General features: G+C 38.0%; 2 protein-coding genes across 15 annotated transcripts in view; one reads left to right on the top strand and one right to left on the bottom strand.

Annotated features, from left to right (window-relative positions):
• The window catches only part of lama2 (laminin, alpha 2), a 222,502-nt gene extending 215,495 nt beyond the window's left edge, over positions 1-7,007 (top strand). The window contains exons 66-73 of one of the 2 annotated variants that reach the window (XM_074615044.1): positions 194-289; positions 885-965; positions 1,539-1,616; positions 1,902-1,980; positions 2,519-2,650; positions 2,846-2,976; positions 3,643-3,862; positions 4,057-7,007. In XM_074615044.1, coding sequence (XP_074471145.1) covers positions 194-289; positions 885-965; positions 1,539-1,616; positions 1,902-1,980; positions 2,519-2,650; positions 2,846-2,976; positions 3,643-3,862; positions 4,057-4,217 — 978 coding nt within the window. In that variant the 3' untranslated portion in view covers positions 4,218-7,007. The remainder of the gene's footprint in view (positions 1-193; positions 290-884; positions 966-1,538; positions 1,617-1,901; positions 1,981-2,518; positions 2,651-2,845; positions 2,977-3,642; positions 3,863-4,056) is intronic. The other variant, XM_074615046.1, reaches the window with a different exon arrangement.
• The window catches only part of LOC141755816 (regulator of G-protein signaling 6-like), a 104,195-nt gene continuing 92,836 nt past the window's right edge, over positions 6,209-17,567 (bottom strand). For 7 of the 13 annotated variants that reach the window (XM_074615048.1, XM_074615054.1, XM_074615051.1 and 4 more), the window contains exons 14-18: positions 16,931-17,056; positions 14,344-14,530; positions 11,485-11,574; positions 10,449-10,502; positions 8,746-10,067 (exon numbers count right to left, since the gene is read on the bottom strand). In XM_074615048.1, coding sequence (XP_074471149.1) covers positions 10,017-10,067; positions 10,449-10,502; positions 11,485-11,574; positions 14,344-14,530; positions 16,931-17,056 — 508 coding nt within the window. In that variant the 3' untranslated portion in view covers positions 8,746-10,016. Of the gene's footprint in view, positions 6,252-8,649; positions 8,718-8,745; positions 10,068-10,448; positions 10,503-11,484; positions 11,575-14,343; positions 14,531-16,930; positions 17,057-17,567 lie in introns of those variants that run through there. The other 6 variants (XR_012591347.1, XR_012591346.1, XR_012591344.1 and 3 more) reach the window with 6 other exon arrangements.

Raw genomic sequence — 17,567 nt, 5'->3', positions numbered from 1 at the left:
AAGGGAGTCTCATATCCCCCGTCTTTTTTCACATCCTTCCTCTGGTTTCTCTTTGGGCACTGAGACGGTTCAGAGGCTGGATCTGTTTGCCTGTTTCACCAAGGTCGTCATATTCATGATCAAAGGTCACAGACGGCCACGTCAGCTTGTCATCCCTCCGTCATGACCCCTCTATCTCTCTCTCCTCCTGTAGATTAAGGACGGACAGGTCTGTCTGGGTTATGATCTTGGTCATGGAAACATCTCTGGCTGCGTCCCCTTCTCCATCAATGACGGGAACTGGCACAAGGTGGGACACTCTTTCATTCATGCTCGTTCACTCACTCATTCATTTATTAATTAACTACAGAATAATAGTATTTACTAATAGTACAGTATTTGTTTTGTCCCATCTCATTTCTCTGAGTATACAGTACATGGGAGTATCACATGGTGTTATTAGAAGGTTTACATGAGTTATTATTTACTGATATTTGTAGAGGTTTGACAGTAATTCGGTCCCTCTCTTCTTCTCTAAACTTAAAGATACTGTTGCTATATACTTCATTTTCACCATTTCGTTTTTGGTCACAGCTTTGTTGCTTTCTGCCATCCAGAACATTAAATCCTGGAGACTCGTTTATCACAGAAGGTCGCAACTTTCTAGAAGAATTAACCACTTTATTACATCGTTAATGAACACTAAATCTCCATTTCAAGTGACAGCACATGATGGCAACATTCGTCTTTCTTTACATCCAAGACAACATATAGTCTGTGTTTATACTGTGAAAAGATCTGTACTTACAGTATCTATTGGTCTGAAAACTTCCTGATAGTCCATCTACTTTCTTTTCCTCTCATCTCTTTCTAACCCTCCTTTCATTCTTTGTTTTTCCTCTCAGATCCGTGTGAGTCGTATCAAGCAGAGAGGTCTCCTGATAGTTGACGGGCGATACAGTAAACAGATGATCAGTCCAAAGAAGGTACGTTGTTTTGTTCTATTCTAACCACAGTTAGTTACATGGCAGACTAGTATAAAGAAAATACTTTCCTTAAGGTCGTTCCTCAAGGTTTTGGTGTCTTAATGTGGTATTTTGGAGGTATTATTGATCACCTTTATCAATTCTCCAGTGGTTAAAACATGTTTAAATTTAGCACCAAATCTGTGTAACAAATGGTATCAACACAAAAATTGCTGCAACAACTTATGAGACATGATAGAGCATGGGGATCATATACTTCTTGCATAATGTTCTAAACCCTTATACACTTTCACTATTTATTTTAATTAATTAACTCATGTTTATTTCTGATTTATGACAAGAACAACTTGACATACAGAGCTGAGCTGCATCTCAAATTAATCTTCAGGTTTCCAGCTTTCAGATGATGTACATCACTTCTATGTGACATCTACTGTTGACCTGCTATCTCCCCCTAAAGACCCCCTGCACCCCCCTAAAAAAAGACAAAAACGGGTCCATGTGGGTCTCAGAGGGTTAAAATTATTGTTTTATTGTTGCATTAATAACATATCTTCTTCTTCTTCTCACCAGGCTGACCTGTTAGACGTGGTGGGAAAGCTGTACGTTGGTGGATTACCAGTAAACTACACCAGCAAGAGAATCGGACCGGTAAAAAAACACAGATACACACATACATTTTTAAAAGTTGCATGTCAACCCAGGATGCCAGATTTCTATTTAGTACTTAATTTAAACTAGTTTCAGTTAAGTTTATTTGCTTCACTTGGTTCCATTGTAACGATCATCTGAGAACTGATTATTAATGTGCAGAGATTGTGGCCCATTTCTCTGTTAGAGTCAACATGGTTTGTAGTTACACCTGATTGTTGTTTTAATGGGCATTTTTAAATAATTTTGTAAGTATGAACCAAACGTTCTCTCTTTTTCTGTTAGATTCTCTACAGTATCAATGGATGTATCCGTAACTTTAAGATGGTTGGAGGAGCTGTAAGCACTAAAGCTGCCGCTACAGGTAAGGAATTAGTATTAAGATTGCACACATAGTATGTCACGTGGTAACAATGGTGGAATGAAACTAAGTAGGTGTACTCAAGTACTATTTTATGGTACTTGTACTTTACTTTAGTTTCTATTTCATGCTACTTTATAGTTCTACTCCACTACATTTCAGAGGCAAATATTGTACTTTTTACTACATTTATTTGATCATTTTAGTTACTTTTTCAGATTAATATTATGATGTATTATTATAGGTTAAGATAAGAGTTTATTGATCCTGGGAGGAACTTCACAACTTCCAAGCAGTTTATAGAGTAATTAAAATTAGCCCCACCTTTACCAGCTGCAACATTAAAGTGATGAACACATGAATAATTATAATCCAGTAATATATATTATTCTGAAATGGGCCATTCTACATGATGACTACTTTTTACTTTTGGTACTTTAAGTATATTTTGATGCTGATACTTTTACTAATTAAATTAAAATGTTTGTCTCCAACTGATTAACCCTTCCTCCTCTCTCTCTCTCTCCTCCTCTCCGCCCAGGTCGCACTGAGGCCGCCGTTGAGGACTTTAAATTGGACATGGCCACGCCCACCTCCAGTCACATGGTAGGGCGATGCTTTGTTGCCACGGAGACGGGCACCTATTTTGAAGGCACTGGCTACCTGAAAGCAGGTGAGATGAGACAATGACAAGTCACTTGCATGATGTAGACTTTATTAGCTACTGTGTAACACCCTATCAGCTTTATAACAACCACCTAACAGTGACATACAAATCAGAATCCAGTTCGGTTTTACTCAGGAAGAAAGCACAGTTAAATGTTCTTGATATAAAGGTGAATAATAATCTCCCTCTCTCTTTCTCTAGTCGCCTCCTACAGAGTGGGTCTGGATGTGTCGATAGCATTAGAGTTCAGGACCAGCAGAACCAACGGAGTGCTTTTAGCCGTCAGTAACCAAGCAAACGACGGACTGGGACTAGAGATCGTTGAGGGCAAGGTACGTAACAATGAATAAAGGAATAGTTTAGTATTTTGAGACGTGCTTGTTTGCTTTCTGGCAGAGAGTTAGATGAAAAGCTTAATACCACTCTCATGTCTGTCTGTGTTAAATAATGAAGCACGAAGACTGGAAACAGCTAGCCGGGCTCTGTCCATCAGCACCTCTAAAACTCACTAAGTAATTGTTTAATCCATGCAAAAAAACAAAATGTAAAAACAAGAATAAGCCTTTTTTTTTTTTTTTTGCATTACATTTTTTCTACAGATTAAACAAACGGATTCAGGATAATATGTTTAACAGATTTGTTATGGTTGTACAGAGTCAGGATAGCTTGTTCCCCCCGTTTCCATTCTTTGTGCTAAGCTAAGCTAATGGACAGTTATGGGAATGGTACTGTATTGATCCTCTCATCTAACTCTCCGCCAGGAAACAAATAAATGTACTTACTATGTATGTTGTATGTTAAATTATACCTTAAATCTATTCTAATCTCTTTTTAAAGTTTTACTACACACATTGCATTAGTATATCCAGTATGTAGGTACAATATGTGTGCTAAAAAGTGTTTACATTATCACAGGTACTTAAATACATAAAAATATATACATCTGAAAAATGTAGTTTAATACATGCATGTCTTTCTTTTCCTTCCTGTTCCTCTAGCTGCTCTTCCACGTCGACAACGGAGCCGGACGGATCACAGCGGAGCACATGCCCCAGGGCGAGGGCTTCTGCGACGGCCAGTGGCACGCTGTCACCGCCAAGAAGCTTCGCCACAAGGTGGAGCTGGTGGTCGACGAGCAGCAGAGCCAAGCAGAGAGTCCTAACGCTCGCTCCAACACGTGTGACACCAACGACCCCATCTACGTCGGAGGATATCCGGGTATGACTGCCTTCTAACACACAGGAAGTGTAATCTGTTATAGTACAGACACTCAAAATAGATGCACTGACTTACTCTATGTATCACCACACATGAGATGTCAATGACTACATACACGCACACTAATATTACAATATTAATCGGAGTGTGCACGGCTGCATGTTAACATAGTCACTGTTTGATTTCTCTCTCAGATGGAGTTCGACAGGCAGCTCTCTCTACCAGCTCTTCCTTCAGAGGCTGTATGAGGAACCTGAAGATCACCAAGGCCTCTAAGACGATGGATGTGCAGTTCAACAAGGCTCTGGAGATTAAAGGAGTCCAGCCTCTCTCCTGTCCTGCTGTAGCTGCCTAACCGATACCATAGAACTTCTCTTCTGTTGTTTACCTAATACAGTACTTCTCCATCTTGGTCTCTGAACCTGCACTGGGCACATTGGGCCTCATGCAAGAACGTTTTTGTATTTTTGTCTTAACTTTCTCTTACTTTATTTTGTACCGCGGGCTCATACGAGTGTTCCACGTCACATTCAGCAAACGCTCCTAACTTCAGATAACCGTGTAAATGACCTGCGTAAACATGATAAATGCCAGCTGTAAGTAAATTAGCGTGCGTTCATAATTGTAAATTAGTATAATTAACGCCCCAATGACACCATATAAGGCTCTGCGTCCTGCCCCATTCATCAGCACGCTGTCTAAAGATGCGCTAAGGCATCCAAAAGGAGTAAGCAACGCGCCTAGTTACACTCCCCGTTGACCTTATTATATACAGAGACAAATTAACCTTCAATAAGTGCGTAATTTAAGTCGTTTTGCAGTTTGAGATGTTCATATTTATATTGTAGTGTTATACAATAACAGCCGTTATCTGTAACCGCTTATCCTATTCAGGATCGCGAGGGGTGGGTGGAGCCGATCACAGGGCTTACAATAGCATCAATGGCCAATTTAAATTAATGATGATATCGTTAGGCTAAATGAATACATTTAGAATTATATTATAATTGCAGAGTCAAACAGGATAATGTTGAATATAATTAAGAAGTGTAATTTATATATAGGTCTCAACTCAAAAGTGCTTCAAAGTAATGAAATATACAACCCGTTAGTGAAAAACGTAGGTTTGGATAACAGCCGACTCATTACACGACTCGTACGAGTGGTTCTTGCATGAGGCCCGCTGTTTATATATCAGCGTGTAAAATACGCGTACATCTTCTTTTGTCCAGGTGCTGAGTCCAAAAACTAGGTACAGTAATACAGCGGAAACCACTTATAGTGAAATCAAAAAGCTTGGTACAGAATCTTTCCTATAAAAATGATAGTTACAGTGTTAATCTATAGTGATCAATTTGACTCAGACAATTATAACTATAAGCGGTTTCCACTATACTGTATCTGAGTCACTAGGACTCCTTTTCAAAACCACTTTTTCTTTAATTAATTTAGCAAGAGCACAACGTTTGGAGCCCAGATTAGCCCTTCATCAGGTACAGATGTGTGTGTCGTTGACTAAATAGTCAAGTCTCTCGTGTAAGTGTGGCAACAACCGCAGAATTGGTGCCAAGCCACTCGATCAGATATATAGTCTCCTGTAAAGCAACATCTTAAAAGTCAAGAATTATAAAGATCAACACTAAATCACTGGACTAGCAATCAAATTATATCAGAATATCACCATCTAAAGGCACATAACTATGAAAAAGATTTATTTAATCATACATCAGAATGTATATTTCCTAGTTACGTGTCTTTTGATATTCTGATGTAGTTCATATTTCAATTGCTTTTCCAGTGATTTAGTGTTAAACTTTATAATTCTTGACTTTAAAGATGCTGATTTACAGGCGACTATATATCTGATCGAGGCTGTAGCCAAACGTACAGGAAGGACACACCTGTTATCCTGCTCCTGTTTGGGGCTAAAAACATGTAAACTTACCTGGTGCAGTTTTCAAAGAGACCCTCAAAAACATTTTCTTAATTTTTAAAGGAGACCCTGACTTTATGTAAAGTGTAAGACTCTGGTCAATAAATCTATCATGGCTACAAATTGAGGTCTCAAAGTGTTTTAAAAATGCGTTTCATAGTTTGTCCACTAAGTTTACGCTAAGGAAGATATCAGTATTAAGACCTGTGCTGTGGTTACAGGTGCTCACAGTATTCAAGCTATGTTGAGTCCTTCAGTTATATTATTTTACCCTTGTTTCATAAACTTCTCTGGAAAAGAATGAAAAATTATATATTTTTGCGTGATTTTTCTACATTTGTCCTTCACAAACCTTGTTCCCTGAGAATTTGATAAGGATAGTTAACACAGAAATGAACATTGTATAGTCATTACTTCTCTGTACAGAAACAGATGTGGACTGTGAACTTTAGAGATCTAAAAGTTACAATAAAAAAAACTGTTTTTACACATCCGATGGTTCTAAAGCCACAAGAGCTTCAGCCCAAATGTCCACTAACTATTCAATTAACTTATTATCTAAACAATTACATGTAGAGCCTGCTTGCTTAACCCGAATATCATGAATACTAGAAGTACAATTGTTTGGGGGAAAGCTAAATATGATAGAGTTAATAACTGTATGCTATATTGACACACTAACTAACTTTACTGGTGCTTCAATACACATAATAGTGAGTAGATGAGAACATTTTTTACATTTTTTGGTGCAATATTCCTTTAACATTCCACACTTATATCAATTGATTTGATAATATAATGACAAATTGTCACACAAGCTGGAGCTTGTTTTTAAGTAATGTTGAGATACCAAATTGACGGTACAAGGTTTCTGTCGGACACTAATGGCGGTGTATGTTCTGCATGGTTTGGCTGAAAATACTTTACGAAATATATTCTTGATAGCATCAAACAGGTTGTCCTGTCCTTCTTTAAAACTGCCGATGATTTGACAAATTATGTGGAAATGCATTATTAGAATTTGTTTGATATTTTAAATTAAAAAGTAATATTAACATTTAAACGAAGCCTGAAAAAAACCCTGTTGCTTTTTTGCTGAAACTCCACTAGATGGTGTTAATGCACTTCACAGTTACTAGGACAGACGGACTGCATCCACCTAATGATTGAAAATCAACTTGAAACGCATTAAGCAGCAGTGAACAGTTCTAATTCAGAGTGTCCAATAACAAACAGTGACTCACAAATTGCTATTTACTAAAGTTAATTTGATAATTGACATGCTTGCCATCCTGATTTAATTCAATATTTATTCTGTATAATGTGTCCCAGTTACCAAGAGGCAAAAAATAGGGACAGGGGTCTGTGGAGTCTTAAAATAGTATTAAAAGTTGATAAATCAATTTAGCAAGAAGTGAGCCCCTTAAAAAGTCTTAAATGCCGTTTTCCAAGATATTATATTTTGTAGCTTGTTTCTAAATGTGTATTTGTCTTGACATACTATACTATGACTTTTATTTATTTTTTCAACATACTATACTGTGACTTTTTTCCGATATACTATACTATGACTTTTTTTTCAACATAATAAATTATGACTTTTTTTATTGTTTTCAACCTACTATACTCTGACTTTTTAATTTTTTCGACATACTATACACTGACTTTTTTTTCGACATACTATACTATGACTTTTTCAACATACTATACCATGACTTTTTTTGTATTTTTTCGACATACTTTATACCATGACTTTTTTTCAACATACTATATTATGACTTTTTTTATTTTTCGACATACTATATCACGACTTTTTATTTTATTTTTTGACATACTATACTATGACTTTTTATTCGACATACTATACTATGACTTTTTTTAATTTTTTCAACATACTAAATGACTTTTTTTTCATTTTTTTCAACCTACTATACTGACTTTTTTTTATTTTTTAGACATACTATACACTGACTTTTTTTCAACATACTATAGTATGACTTTTTTTGTATTTTTTCGACATACTATATACCATGACTTTTTTTCAACATACTATATTATGACTTTTATTTTTCGACATACTATACCACGACTTTTTATTTTATTTTTTGACATACTATACTATGACTTTTTTTTCGACATACTATACTATGACTTTTTTCGACATACTATACTATGACTTATTTTTTCAACATACTAAATTATGACTTTTTTTTATTTTTTTCAACCTACTATACTATGACTTTTTTTTTAATTTTTCGACATACTATACTCTGACTTTTTTGTATTTTTTCGACATACTATATACCATGACTTTTTTTTCAACATACTATACTATGACTTTTTTTCAACGTACTATACTATGAATTTTTTTTTTTTTTTTTTTCGACATACTATTCTATGACTTTTTGGTATTTTTTCGACATATTATATACCATGACTTTTTTTCAACATACTATATTATGACTTTTTTATTTTTTCTACATACTATACTATGACTTTTTTTCATTTTTTTGACATACTATACTTTGATTTTTTTGAATTTTTTCGACATACTATACTATGACTTTGTCTGACTTTGTTATCACAAACTAAGACTGTTTAGTTTTGCCGTCTTACAATGAAAGTATAGTAAAAATAAGTTAAAGTGGCAATGTGGTCTTAAAATCTATGGAAAGGTTCTTAAAAAGGTATTCAATTTAATTTCAGGATTCCTGCATATACCCAGTAAGATTAAGAGACATTTCCCAGCACTGACATTCCAGATGCACTAGAGGGCGGTATATCACTACAAAGAGCGAAGATGTACCTGTTAGATGGAACTGCATTCAAAGTTCAAAAACTGGTGATTGGCTCCATTACCTGATGGATTACATTTCGTTTTCCCCATTCCGTGTGTTGTAAAGGTCAATTTCTTTGCAGCTCCTGGAGGAATTAAATGGACACACATGAAATAACGGGACAAATCCCTCTCTTTATTGTGCATTTCTCTTTTATTACCATGGTCCTCTTTACATAAGGTGAAGAATGGTCAGCCCACTAAAACCTTGTTGTGACCGCCTGAAGTGGAATGTTCAGAAGATAGAATAAAGCCTTACATTATATCAGCTCGCTCGTTTAAAGTTATACACTTGTTTTTTTGTAAAATTACCAAACTGCCCTTACCCTTTTATGACAACAAGATCACACCTCTGTCTGTTCAGTGCGGTTGTTGCAAAGCTTTGGAGAAATGCTTGTTAAAAACAGACAGTGGCAGTGATAATCCATGAAATTAGAATTTTTCTGTGATCATGTGAGATAATCTAAGAAACAAATACAGAACATATTCTTTCTGCCAGAACTGTGACACTCCAAAAACAGCTGCCAAAATAATAAAAAACAATAATTTCCTGTTTACCTGCTTTCCAGGAACGTCTTTCTGTACCAGAGCAGGTCATGGTGTTTACAGGAGAAATTATGCAAATTGCCATCTGTGGTTTTAATCATTCTGTAATGAGCATAAAAACAGGCATTAGGTTAAACATACATTGTAAACCAGCTAAATTACTACCGGACACACAGAGGTTGTGAATCTTGTGTCATCCCACATCAGCAGAGTGATCAAAAAGCTAAAAAGTTGGTGTACTACTCCATCTGTTCCACCATTAAAGCAGGAAGTGTGACGACCGTCAGTGTGAAGACTGAGCAGAAGTTCAGCTCAAAGAGTGCGGCGTGTTTACTCTTCATCCCTCTTTCCCTTATATCATCCCAGTGAATGAAGTGAGATAAAACAGCTAGCTACAGCATTAATCTAAGTCTCATTTGCATTCAAGCATTCCATGTTTATATCACCGAAAGTAAAGCGATAGCCCCGTCAGCTACCGTATTTAACATGAGTGTAGATAGTAGAGAAAAACAACAAGAGAGAAACAACAAAGCCTGGCGTGGTGCAGGCTTTCTGAGTAGAAACCTCCGAAGAAGAGTAGCATTGTTTATCCTCTACACTGGGACAGCACTGTCCTGGTGTCAGGTCTGGTGACTTATTGCATGCTGTCAGTCCTCTTGAACTGATCTGAGGTGAGTTTCAAACGTGGTGGCGGTCCAGTCCGTCGGTCTAGGCTCTTTGGGCGCCTTCATCCGCCTCCCACAGCCACACCCAAACACCCCAGGGTCCTTTTCCATCTGCTCCCCGGGGGTAAGCAGCTCTTCTGGGTATGGTTCCACCTACTCTTCATCCAGGCCTGGTCAGGACGACTGCATGAGGCCCGTCAGTCGTTTGCCCGTCAGTGACTTGCCCTGGTAGGAAGCAGAGAGAGAGAGAGATCGAGGGAGGTGAGGGTGATGGCTGTCAAGTTTAAAGCTTTTCTGAGGATTTGGAAAAGTGTGGGAGGAAAAGTGAAAGTATAGACTGCAAAAAATTTATCAGATAATCCTTCATGCCCATAGTGCATCTAAATGCATTGTTTGTTGCAGATCTGTGTACACTAAAGGCTTCAGGTTTTTTTTTTAAAGAAGAAATACCTGTCATTGTTTCATGAATCCAAACAAACAGCACAGACAAATGAATGCCAATAGTGTAGAGCCTTGAGATGCCTTATTCCTTAGCTTGAATACCAAAACCAGAATTCTTAGTGAATGCAGTTTAAGAGTTAAAAGCAAAGACAGCAGGGCACTCACCACACTGCGAGTGAACTTCTCCAGGGAGGTGCGTCGGCCCTGCTCCGTTTCGGGCTGGAGGGAAAATAAAAGTAGCAAAGGAGAATAGTTCAACATTTCAAAGCTAATGTATATGTGCTTGCATCTCAAACACTAAATAAAAACATAGTATAGTGTGTCGAAAAAAAGTCAGAATAGTAGAGTATGCTGAAAAAAGTGATTATCACAGAATAAAATGTTGAAAAGAATGAAAAAAAAATCATAGTATAGTATGTTGAAAAAAGAGATACAAAAAAATCATAGCATAGTATGTCAAAAAAAAGTCATAGTATAGTTTGTAAAAAGTGATAAAAAAGTCATAGTAGTATGTCGGAAAGAGTAATAAATAGTCATAGTAGAGTATATCGAAAAAAAGGTCATAGTATAGTATGTTGAAAAAGTCTTAAAAAAGTCAAAGTATAGTATGTTGAAAAAAAATTATAAAAGTCATAGTATAGTATGTCAAAAAAGTGACAAAAAAGTCATTGTATAATAAGTTGAAAAAAAGATTAAAAAAGTGATAGTATAGTATGTCGAAAAAAGTCTTAAAAAATGTCATAACATTCATAAAAAGTCATAGTATAGTTCGCTGAAAAAAAGTTATAATAAAGTCACATTACATTCTGAGAGTTGCCATTGTCCTGTAGATTAAACTACCTAAAGATATATAAATAAGTTAAAATTAGCACAACCTGAAACACCTACAGCAGTAAAATGCAACATATACATTAATGCAGTAGTAATATTAATCCAGACACATCATAGTAAAACACTGATGGGGACCATGTTTATGCAGAATGAGTAATTTTACTTTTTTGCTGATAATACTTGCATACATTTACTGAAGTAAGGACTTTTACTTCTAGTGGAGTATTTTCACAATGTAGTATTTTACTTAAGTAAAGTATCCATATTCGACTTTTACTTCTTCCACCACTGGTGCAATCATACAGTTAGTTTATACAAGATATTTACACAGAAATTGACTTGTAGAAAGATGACAAATACAGACACTTACCTTCTTCCTTGCCATCAGCAGGTCCTGGTACACGTTGGAGCGCAGGAAGCGTGAATAGCTGTCACTTTTCATCAGCTTGTAGATGTGGTCCTGAATGGAGAGAGTTAGAGGCAGAAAGAGAGAGAGAGAGAGATATGGGTCTAAATGTTTGCCAGAACTTGTCAATGCTTCTATGCTAATGATGTACAAAACTTGTCAGAGTAAACGAAACGAGACAGTCACTGAGGGAGAAAGATGGTTGCAGCACATTGCCAACCGACTGACAGGAGAAATCTGTTATCTTTTTTTTTTTAACTCTTCCCTTTTAAGCCTGTAACAGGAAAATACTTTTGACAGACACCACCAAACCTCCAACCTCGCTTTACTCCACCAACCTTATCTGTCTCCCAGCGAGGTGTATTCTCTAGAAATCACTCCACACTATAAACCCATTAGTGGATATTGGTGAAGCATGTAAGAAAGACAAATGGGGCAGACAACAGTGTGGGATTGAGTTTCTGAAGAGGCAGCGCTGACACTGATCACCTGAAGAGATATAAATTAAAAGGGTGATATAGTCGTTCTGAATGGCGCTTAGAATAGTTTCCTGCAGTGTGAGGGGAAGGCGTGGGAAGTAAGCTTTGTTATTACTGTGTATACTCCCTCTTATACGTAGGCCTATAAGAGCCTACAGTACAAATGTGGCTGAGAAATCTTAATCCACAGAAAATGACCTGGAAATTTAAAGGTATAGTTCCACATTTTGGGAAATACGCTCATTTGCTTACATAAATACTAGGCGTGCCGTGGTAGTCGGTGTTGCACGGTGGTCGAGCACACATCGATGACATTACTTGCCCACCCACCATCGTTTTTTACAAAAATAAAACCCATTTAGTTAAAGGGACTGTTTGTAACTTTGTAAGCGTATAAATGTAGCGGTTCGGCACACATGCGCGCTCGCATATGCGCGTTCGCGTGTAGCTGCTGCCTCTCCTCCTCTGCCTGCTTGCCTTCACTCAGACAGCGCGCGCGTTCTCGCTCAGCTCGCTCCACCTCTAGACGTGAACGCGCGCTCACTCCACACTGCAGAAGAGTTAGTTTAGCTCTGAGCAGCTCCTCCAGACCAACAGAGGTTTCCCGTGTCTTGTGAAGTGACGGGGCTCTGCAGAGAGACACGTTATCGTCTCGTTACCGACCGGGTGCCGGTGTCTCCCTGCTCTCTCCGGCTGTGGGAGGAGAGAGCAGGGAGACACGCTGCAGAGCCCCGCTGCCTCAGCCTGCACTTAGGCAGGAAAAGCCAACACTAAGATCAGATCTAAATCGTGTTCATGGAGAGACCTTCGTCTGATCAGCTAACATTACTGCCAAGCAGCTGAAATATAGAGTGATATTGTGCTTTTAGCTGACATGTGTCGCCTCACTGTTTTGAGCGATGCTCGTTCAGGTATATTTTAGAGCGAGCAAGCACGAGCCCGGCGCTGACTTTCGTTGATTTCACGGCCACAGGTGTCGCTGTTAACAAGCATTTCTGAAAGTTACAAATAGTCCCTTTAATTTTCAGCGCCATCTTATTAATACATAGTCGGACGTGTCAGCACAGAGTAGCAGGAGTCAGATTTCACACACGGGTCAAGAGAGAGTTGACAGACAAGACAACGGCGGAGGATTTGGTGTCAAAGTGAAAAGCAAAAGCGCCTATTTGGCAATATTTCAGATTTACCCAATTCTATAAGGGTATTAATGAGGTAATCTCGTCAGGAGGACGGAGCGGTCACAGCGTTGTAATCGGTAACACCGGTGTTGTCACAAGTTTATTAACCGGTGGGAAAATGTCCTCACCATGACGTCCCTAATTGATACTACTCTCATGTCTGTTTGCTAAATATGCAGCTACAGCCAGCAGCCGATTAGTTTAAATTATCATAAAGCTCAGCGAAGTTAAAATACTAATTGTCATTTTTACACATCAGTTTTACTACGAATTAAACAAACAAGATATAAAACGTCAATTAGTGAGTTTTAGAGTAGCTGGTAAACGGATTTTGTCACCTTTGTACAAACCCAGGCTAGCTGTTTCCAGACTTTTATGCTTAGCCAAGACAACCAGCTGGTGACTAAAGCTTCATAATGAAGCTTCATATTGTATGCAGATATTAATATGATGATATTAGAAATGTTTGTATCCTTTTGACTAATATTTAAAAGTCTAATACTGTATTTGTTATCCAATTTATTGATGTTTGCATTATGTAAATCATTGTGTATGAACTAATACAGCCTCCCCCTGGACTCATACATCTTTCAACACCTTTAAGTGATCTGATCCATAACTGCACTTTACAGTATACTCTGCAATGAATTTCGCACTATGACTATCTTTGTCTCTTTATCTCTACACTGCAGTAAAATCTCTCTCTTATCCGTCTATCTTTGGTGTATTCTATATATTAAAAGGCAGCAGGTGTTTTATTTGTGTGCATTATTGACTTTCCCCTTTATCCAGACAGGTTAACCTTTCAGCTGACAGGTGGGAAGGTTCGGCTGTTGCATCACCAGAAGAGACTCTCTGCTTGGCATTTTAAATTCATGGATTATTTTCACGCTCTCTCTTTTGAGAGTAATTTATAAATGGCAGTTGTAGATATTATTTCTGTGTGTGGGTGAGGAAGTTAATGAGGTTTTAAAGGGATTTTAGTCACTTTTCCTCCATTTTACTGTGAAGTGTTTCATTAAAACTGAGAATGGAAATACTTTAATGTTATTGTTATTGCGTTACCGTAGAGGCCTGTGTAATGAGAATATCTGACTGGTTATGAACTCAAATGCACTACACTCTGAAATACTAGTTCTTTCATCCTATATGTTGTGTTTTCTCACCTGTGCGTCCTCATAGCTGTATCGTCCGGGGTCTTTCAGGTTCTGGCTCGTGCGTTCGTAGCTGTGGGAGTCCAGGTTGATGGAGCTGGGCGCCCCCTCCGCCAGGAACTCTGTCCAAATGTCCTGCGCCCTCTGCGGCACTTCCTGCTGGGGCATCCTCTTCAGGTCCTGCACCGCCAACCAGAACCTGCAACACAGATCAAATTCACATCAGATTATCTGACTTAAAGAGTCTAAACAACCTGATCCACATGCCAAATGATGCACAGAATTTATTTTTGTGTGGTAACTTATCTTCAAGAGATTAATCAAGTTCACACAACAGAAATTAACCATCTTTTATTGTTTGAAATTGAGTAAAACACATTTTTTCTACATAATTATCTACAAATCTGAGAGTAAGTTAGGATCATTTCACTTGTTTCCACTGAAAATAAGCTTTACATGAAGTTGTCGACCAGATTAAGTCTTAAACATATTTGATAATTGTGTCTTCAAAACTTCTAAAACCCAAAATAAGTGGAAATAGCTTGCAAACAGTTCCGTCTTATCGCACTCATTTGAAGACACGTACAATTTCAAGATTTAATCTGAGAAAAATTGAGTTGTTTTTTCCAAAAATGTAAAAGAAAAAAGGAGAGGAACACGTGGATTCAAATCTTCAATGCTGCAAACACTGCAAGGCAAAGTATAAAAGCTTCAAGCTGCCTGTCCTGCAGAGCAAAATCATGTGAAGGACTCAGAAACTATCACGTCTAAACCTTTTTTTTTTAAGACAAAGTAAGCAGATAAAGCTGTGTCAGTCTGAAACTGTAATGAGTAGTATATAAAAAAGGGAACTCTTCAAAGAAATAAAACCTTTCCTGTGAATAAAAAAAGACTTCAATAGCCACATTTAACATTTCATGACATTCACTTTAAATAATTCACTGTGGCCTTTTCAGACTTTCAGACTACTAAATATCCAGTATAAGACAGCCGATATAAAGGGATGCAGGCAATAAACTGTGTTAAACACCAGAGGCGGCAGAGAGCCACAGGCTGACAGCCTCAGATATTAGTCTGGATCTATATTGATCTGTGGACTGCTTCAGAGATATAATAATATAGAGAGAAACACTCTGGGGTCTGCCTCCTTCTCTCTCTCTCTCACCCTATTTCTCACTCGCTGTCACTCTCTTCCTCTGTAGAGCTCTTCTGAAAGCGCCTTCATAAAAGCAAAAGCAATTAAAGGTCCGGAAAAGAGGAACAAGAGAGAGGGGTGAGTAGACTGGTGGGATAGCCGAGAGGTGAGTAGTGATAAGGGTGTATGCTCTCTCGCTCTCTCTCTCTCTCTCATGTCTATGTGTGCGTTATCTCCCTCCATGTTATCTCTCAGTTCATTCCCAGACTCTATGATTCCTAACAGGTCTCTAGTTTCCTCTTCTCTCTCTCTCTCTCTGTTAGAGATGCTCTCTTCTTCTTCTCGCTCACATACGCATCACAAACACTCCCTCTTATTGCTGCTCTGCTGCATAAAGGCCTAAACACGATGTAAGTCCATGAATCTGTATGTCGAAATGAAGGATGAATTTAATATCTGTGCGGTGAATCACTAAGCAACAACTCTGTGAAATCAACAACCTCATTGAATTACAATAAGACGACACACTGGCACATTAGTGTACATACTGTACAAGTACACACATCTAGAGAGGCTGGTCATCTCTAACAGCTGCAAGGTGCTTTCCTTCACTGTTGATTTATGGGATACGTATGATTTGCCATTATCTTAGCATACTGCAATTAATCTAATATTGTGTGGAAGAGCTACCACACAAAAAAATGAATTATTTTTTATTCTATTCTAGATACTCACATAGCTCTTTATTGCTCTTTTCTACCAAGCTTCTCAACAGGCATCAGTGAAGTTTCATTTTATCTGATCTTTTCTCTTTTCCCATAACTGACTTTTTTTCTCCACTGTTGCTGTGAATTTTTCCACCACGTCATTTCGGTCTTAAGGGTAAAATCATTTTAAAGAAAACCGGTTATGGATTTATCTTTCTGAGCAAAACTAGGTTGTTATACTTCCAAGTGCAAAGTGTAACAAGCAGGATCGTTTTTCCTAGAATTGTATGTTTTTGACACTTTTCTTGGTGCGTTCAAGGTAAAGCTCTCCTGTACTGGGAACAGGAAAATCGTTCACTTGTGATTTGTTTCTTCCTGTGTTTACAGTGTGCAAGTGGGTTGAAATGGTAGGTTGGAACGACAGGGATGCCAAAGAGAAATCTGGCTATTTTCAGAGCAGTGAAAGCTTTTAAATAACTCTTATACTTTTCTTCACAATGTCACAAGTAGAAATGCACAAAAGGTGCTGCTGTACAGCTTTAAATTTACATAGAACATGAATAGAATATATACCACAAAATACCACTTTCTTCACAACAAACCCTGAATGTAAAACGGACCACCGTCGTGCACCACATGATTTTTTCTCACTCACTGGAGCACAACTTGTTTAGAACAGCAGATGTAAAAGTTTTCATGAATCACCATCACATAAAAAAAAGTTGGAGATGATTATCGAAGCATCTCGTGTGCTCACCGCAGGTTTTCTGAGCTAAACTCTGACTCCACGAACTTGAGGAAGAGCTCCTGTCCTGCTGGATCCTTCAGGGCCTCCTCCAGAGAGAAACCCCACTTCTTCACCCGCGCTTGACTGGGCTCCTTACTGGGAGAGATGGGAGACGGAGAGAGGCTGTATAAACATTTACCTAAAGCTTCTTCAGGCAGGCCAAGATTAAAAAGAGATTAGAAGATATTAAATGACGGGGAAATGGTGGAGGAATGCTCAGTGTAGAGAGGGCTGACATGAATACAGAGGAAGGGATAAGACTTTAAAACTTAAAATGCGATCAGTCGTCTAAAAGGGCTGATGCCGATGTGAGATTGGTGTCGGTAAAGCTGCGCATTAATGCCAGCGTTCATCTGAAATCAATCAATTTTAATCTCTGCAGGGAATACATTTTCTCCTATCCTGTAATTAATCAATTCAGCTGAATTATTAAACTACATTAGGCACAATGATTATACGTCTGCTCTAATTAATTCCTGCATAATTCAGAGCAGCGTAGTGCAACTTGTTGAGAGCTGCGACTGCCCTCTCTAAGAGGTAATACTTCAGTTCATTACCTTTATATCTCCAGGTAACATTTCAATGGGTGATCAATAATTTGAGATGG

The sequence above is a fragment of the Sebastes fasciatus genome, chromosome 18 (genome assembly GCF_043250625.1).
Source record: "Sebastes fasciatus isolate fSebFas1 chromosome 18, fSebFas1.pri, whole genome shotgun sequence".
Taxonomy (NCBI): domain Eukaryota; kingdom Metazoa; phylum Chordata; class Actinopteri; order Perciformes; family Sebastidae; genus Sebastes; species Sebastes fasciatus.
This window is presented reverse-complemented; position numbering and strand designations above follow the sequence as displayed.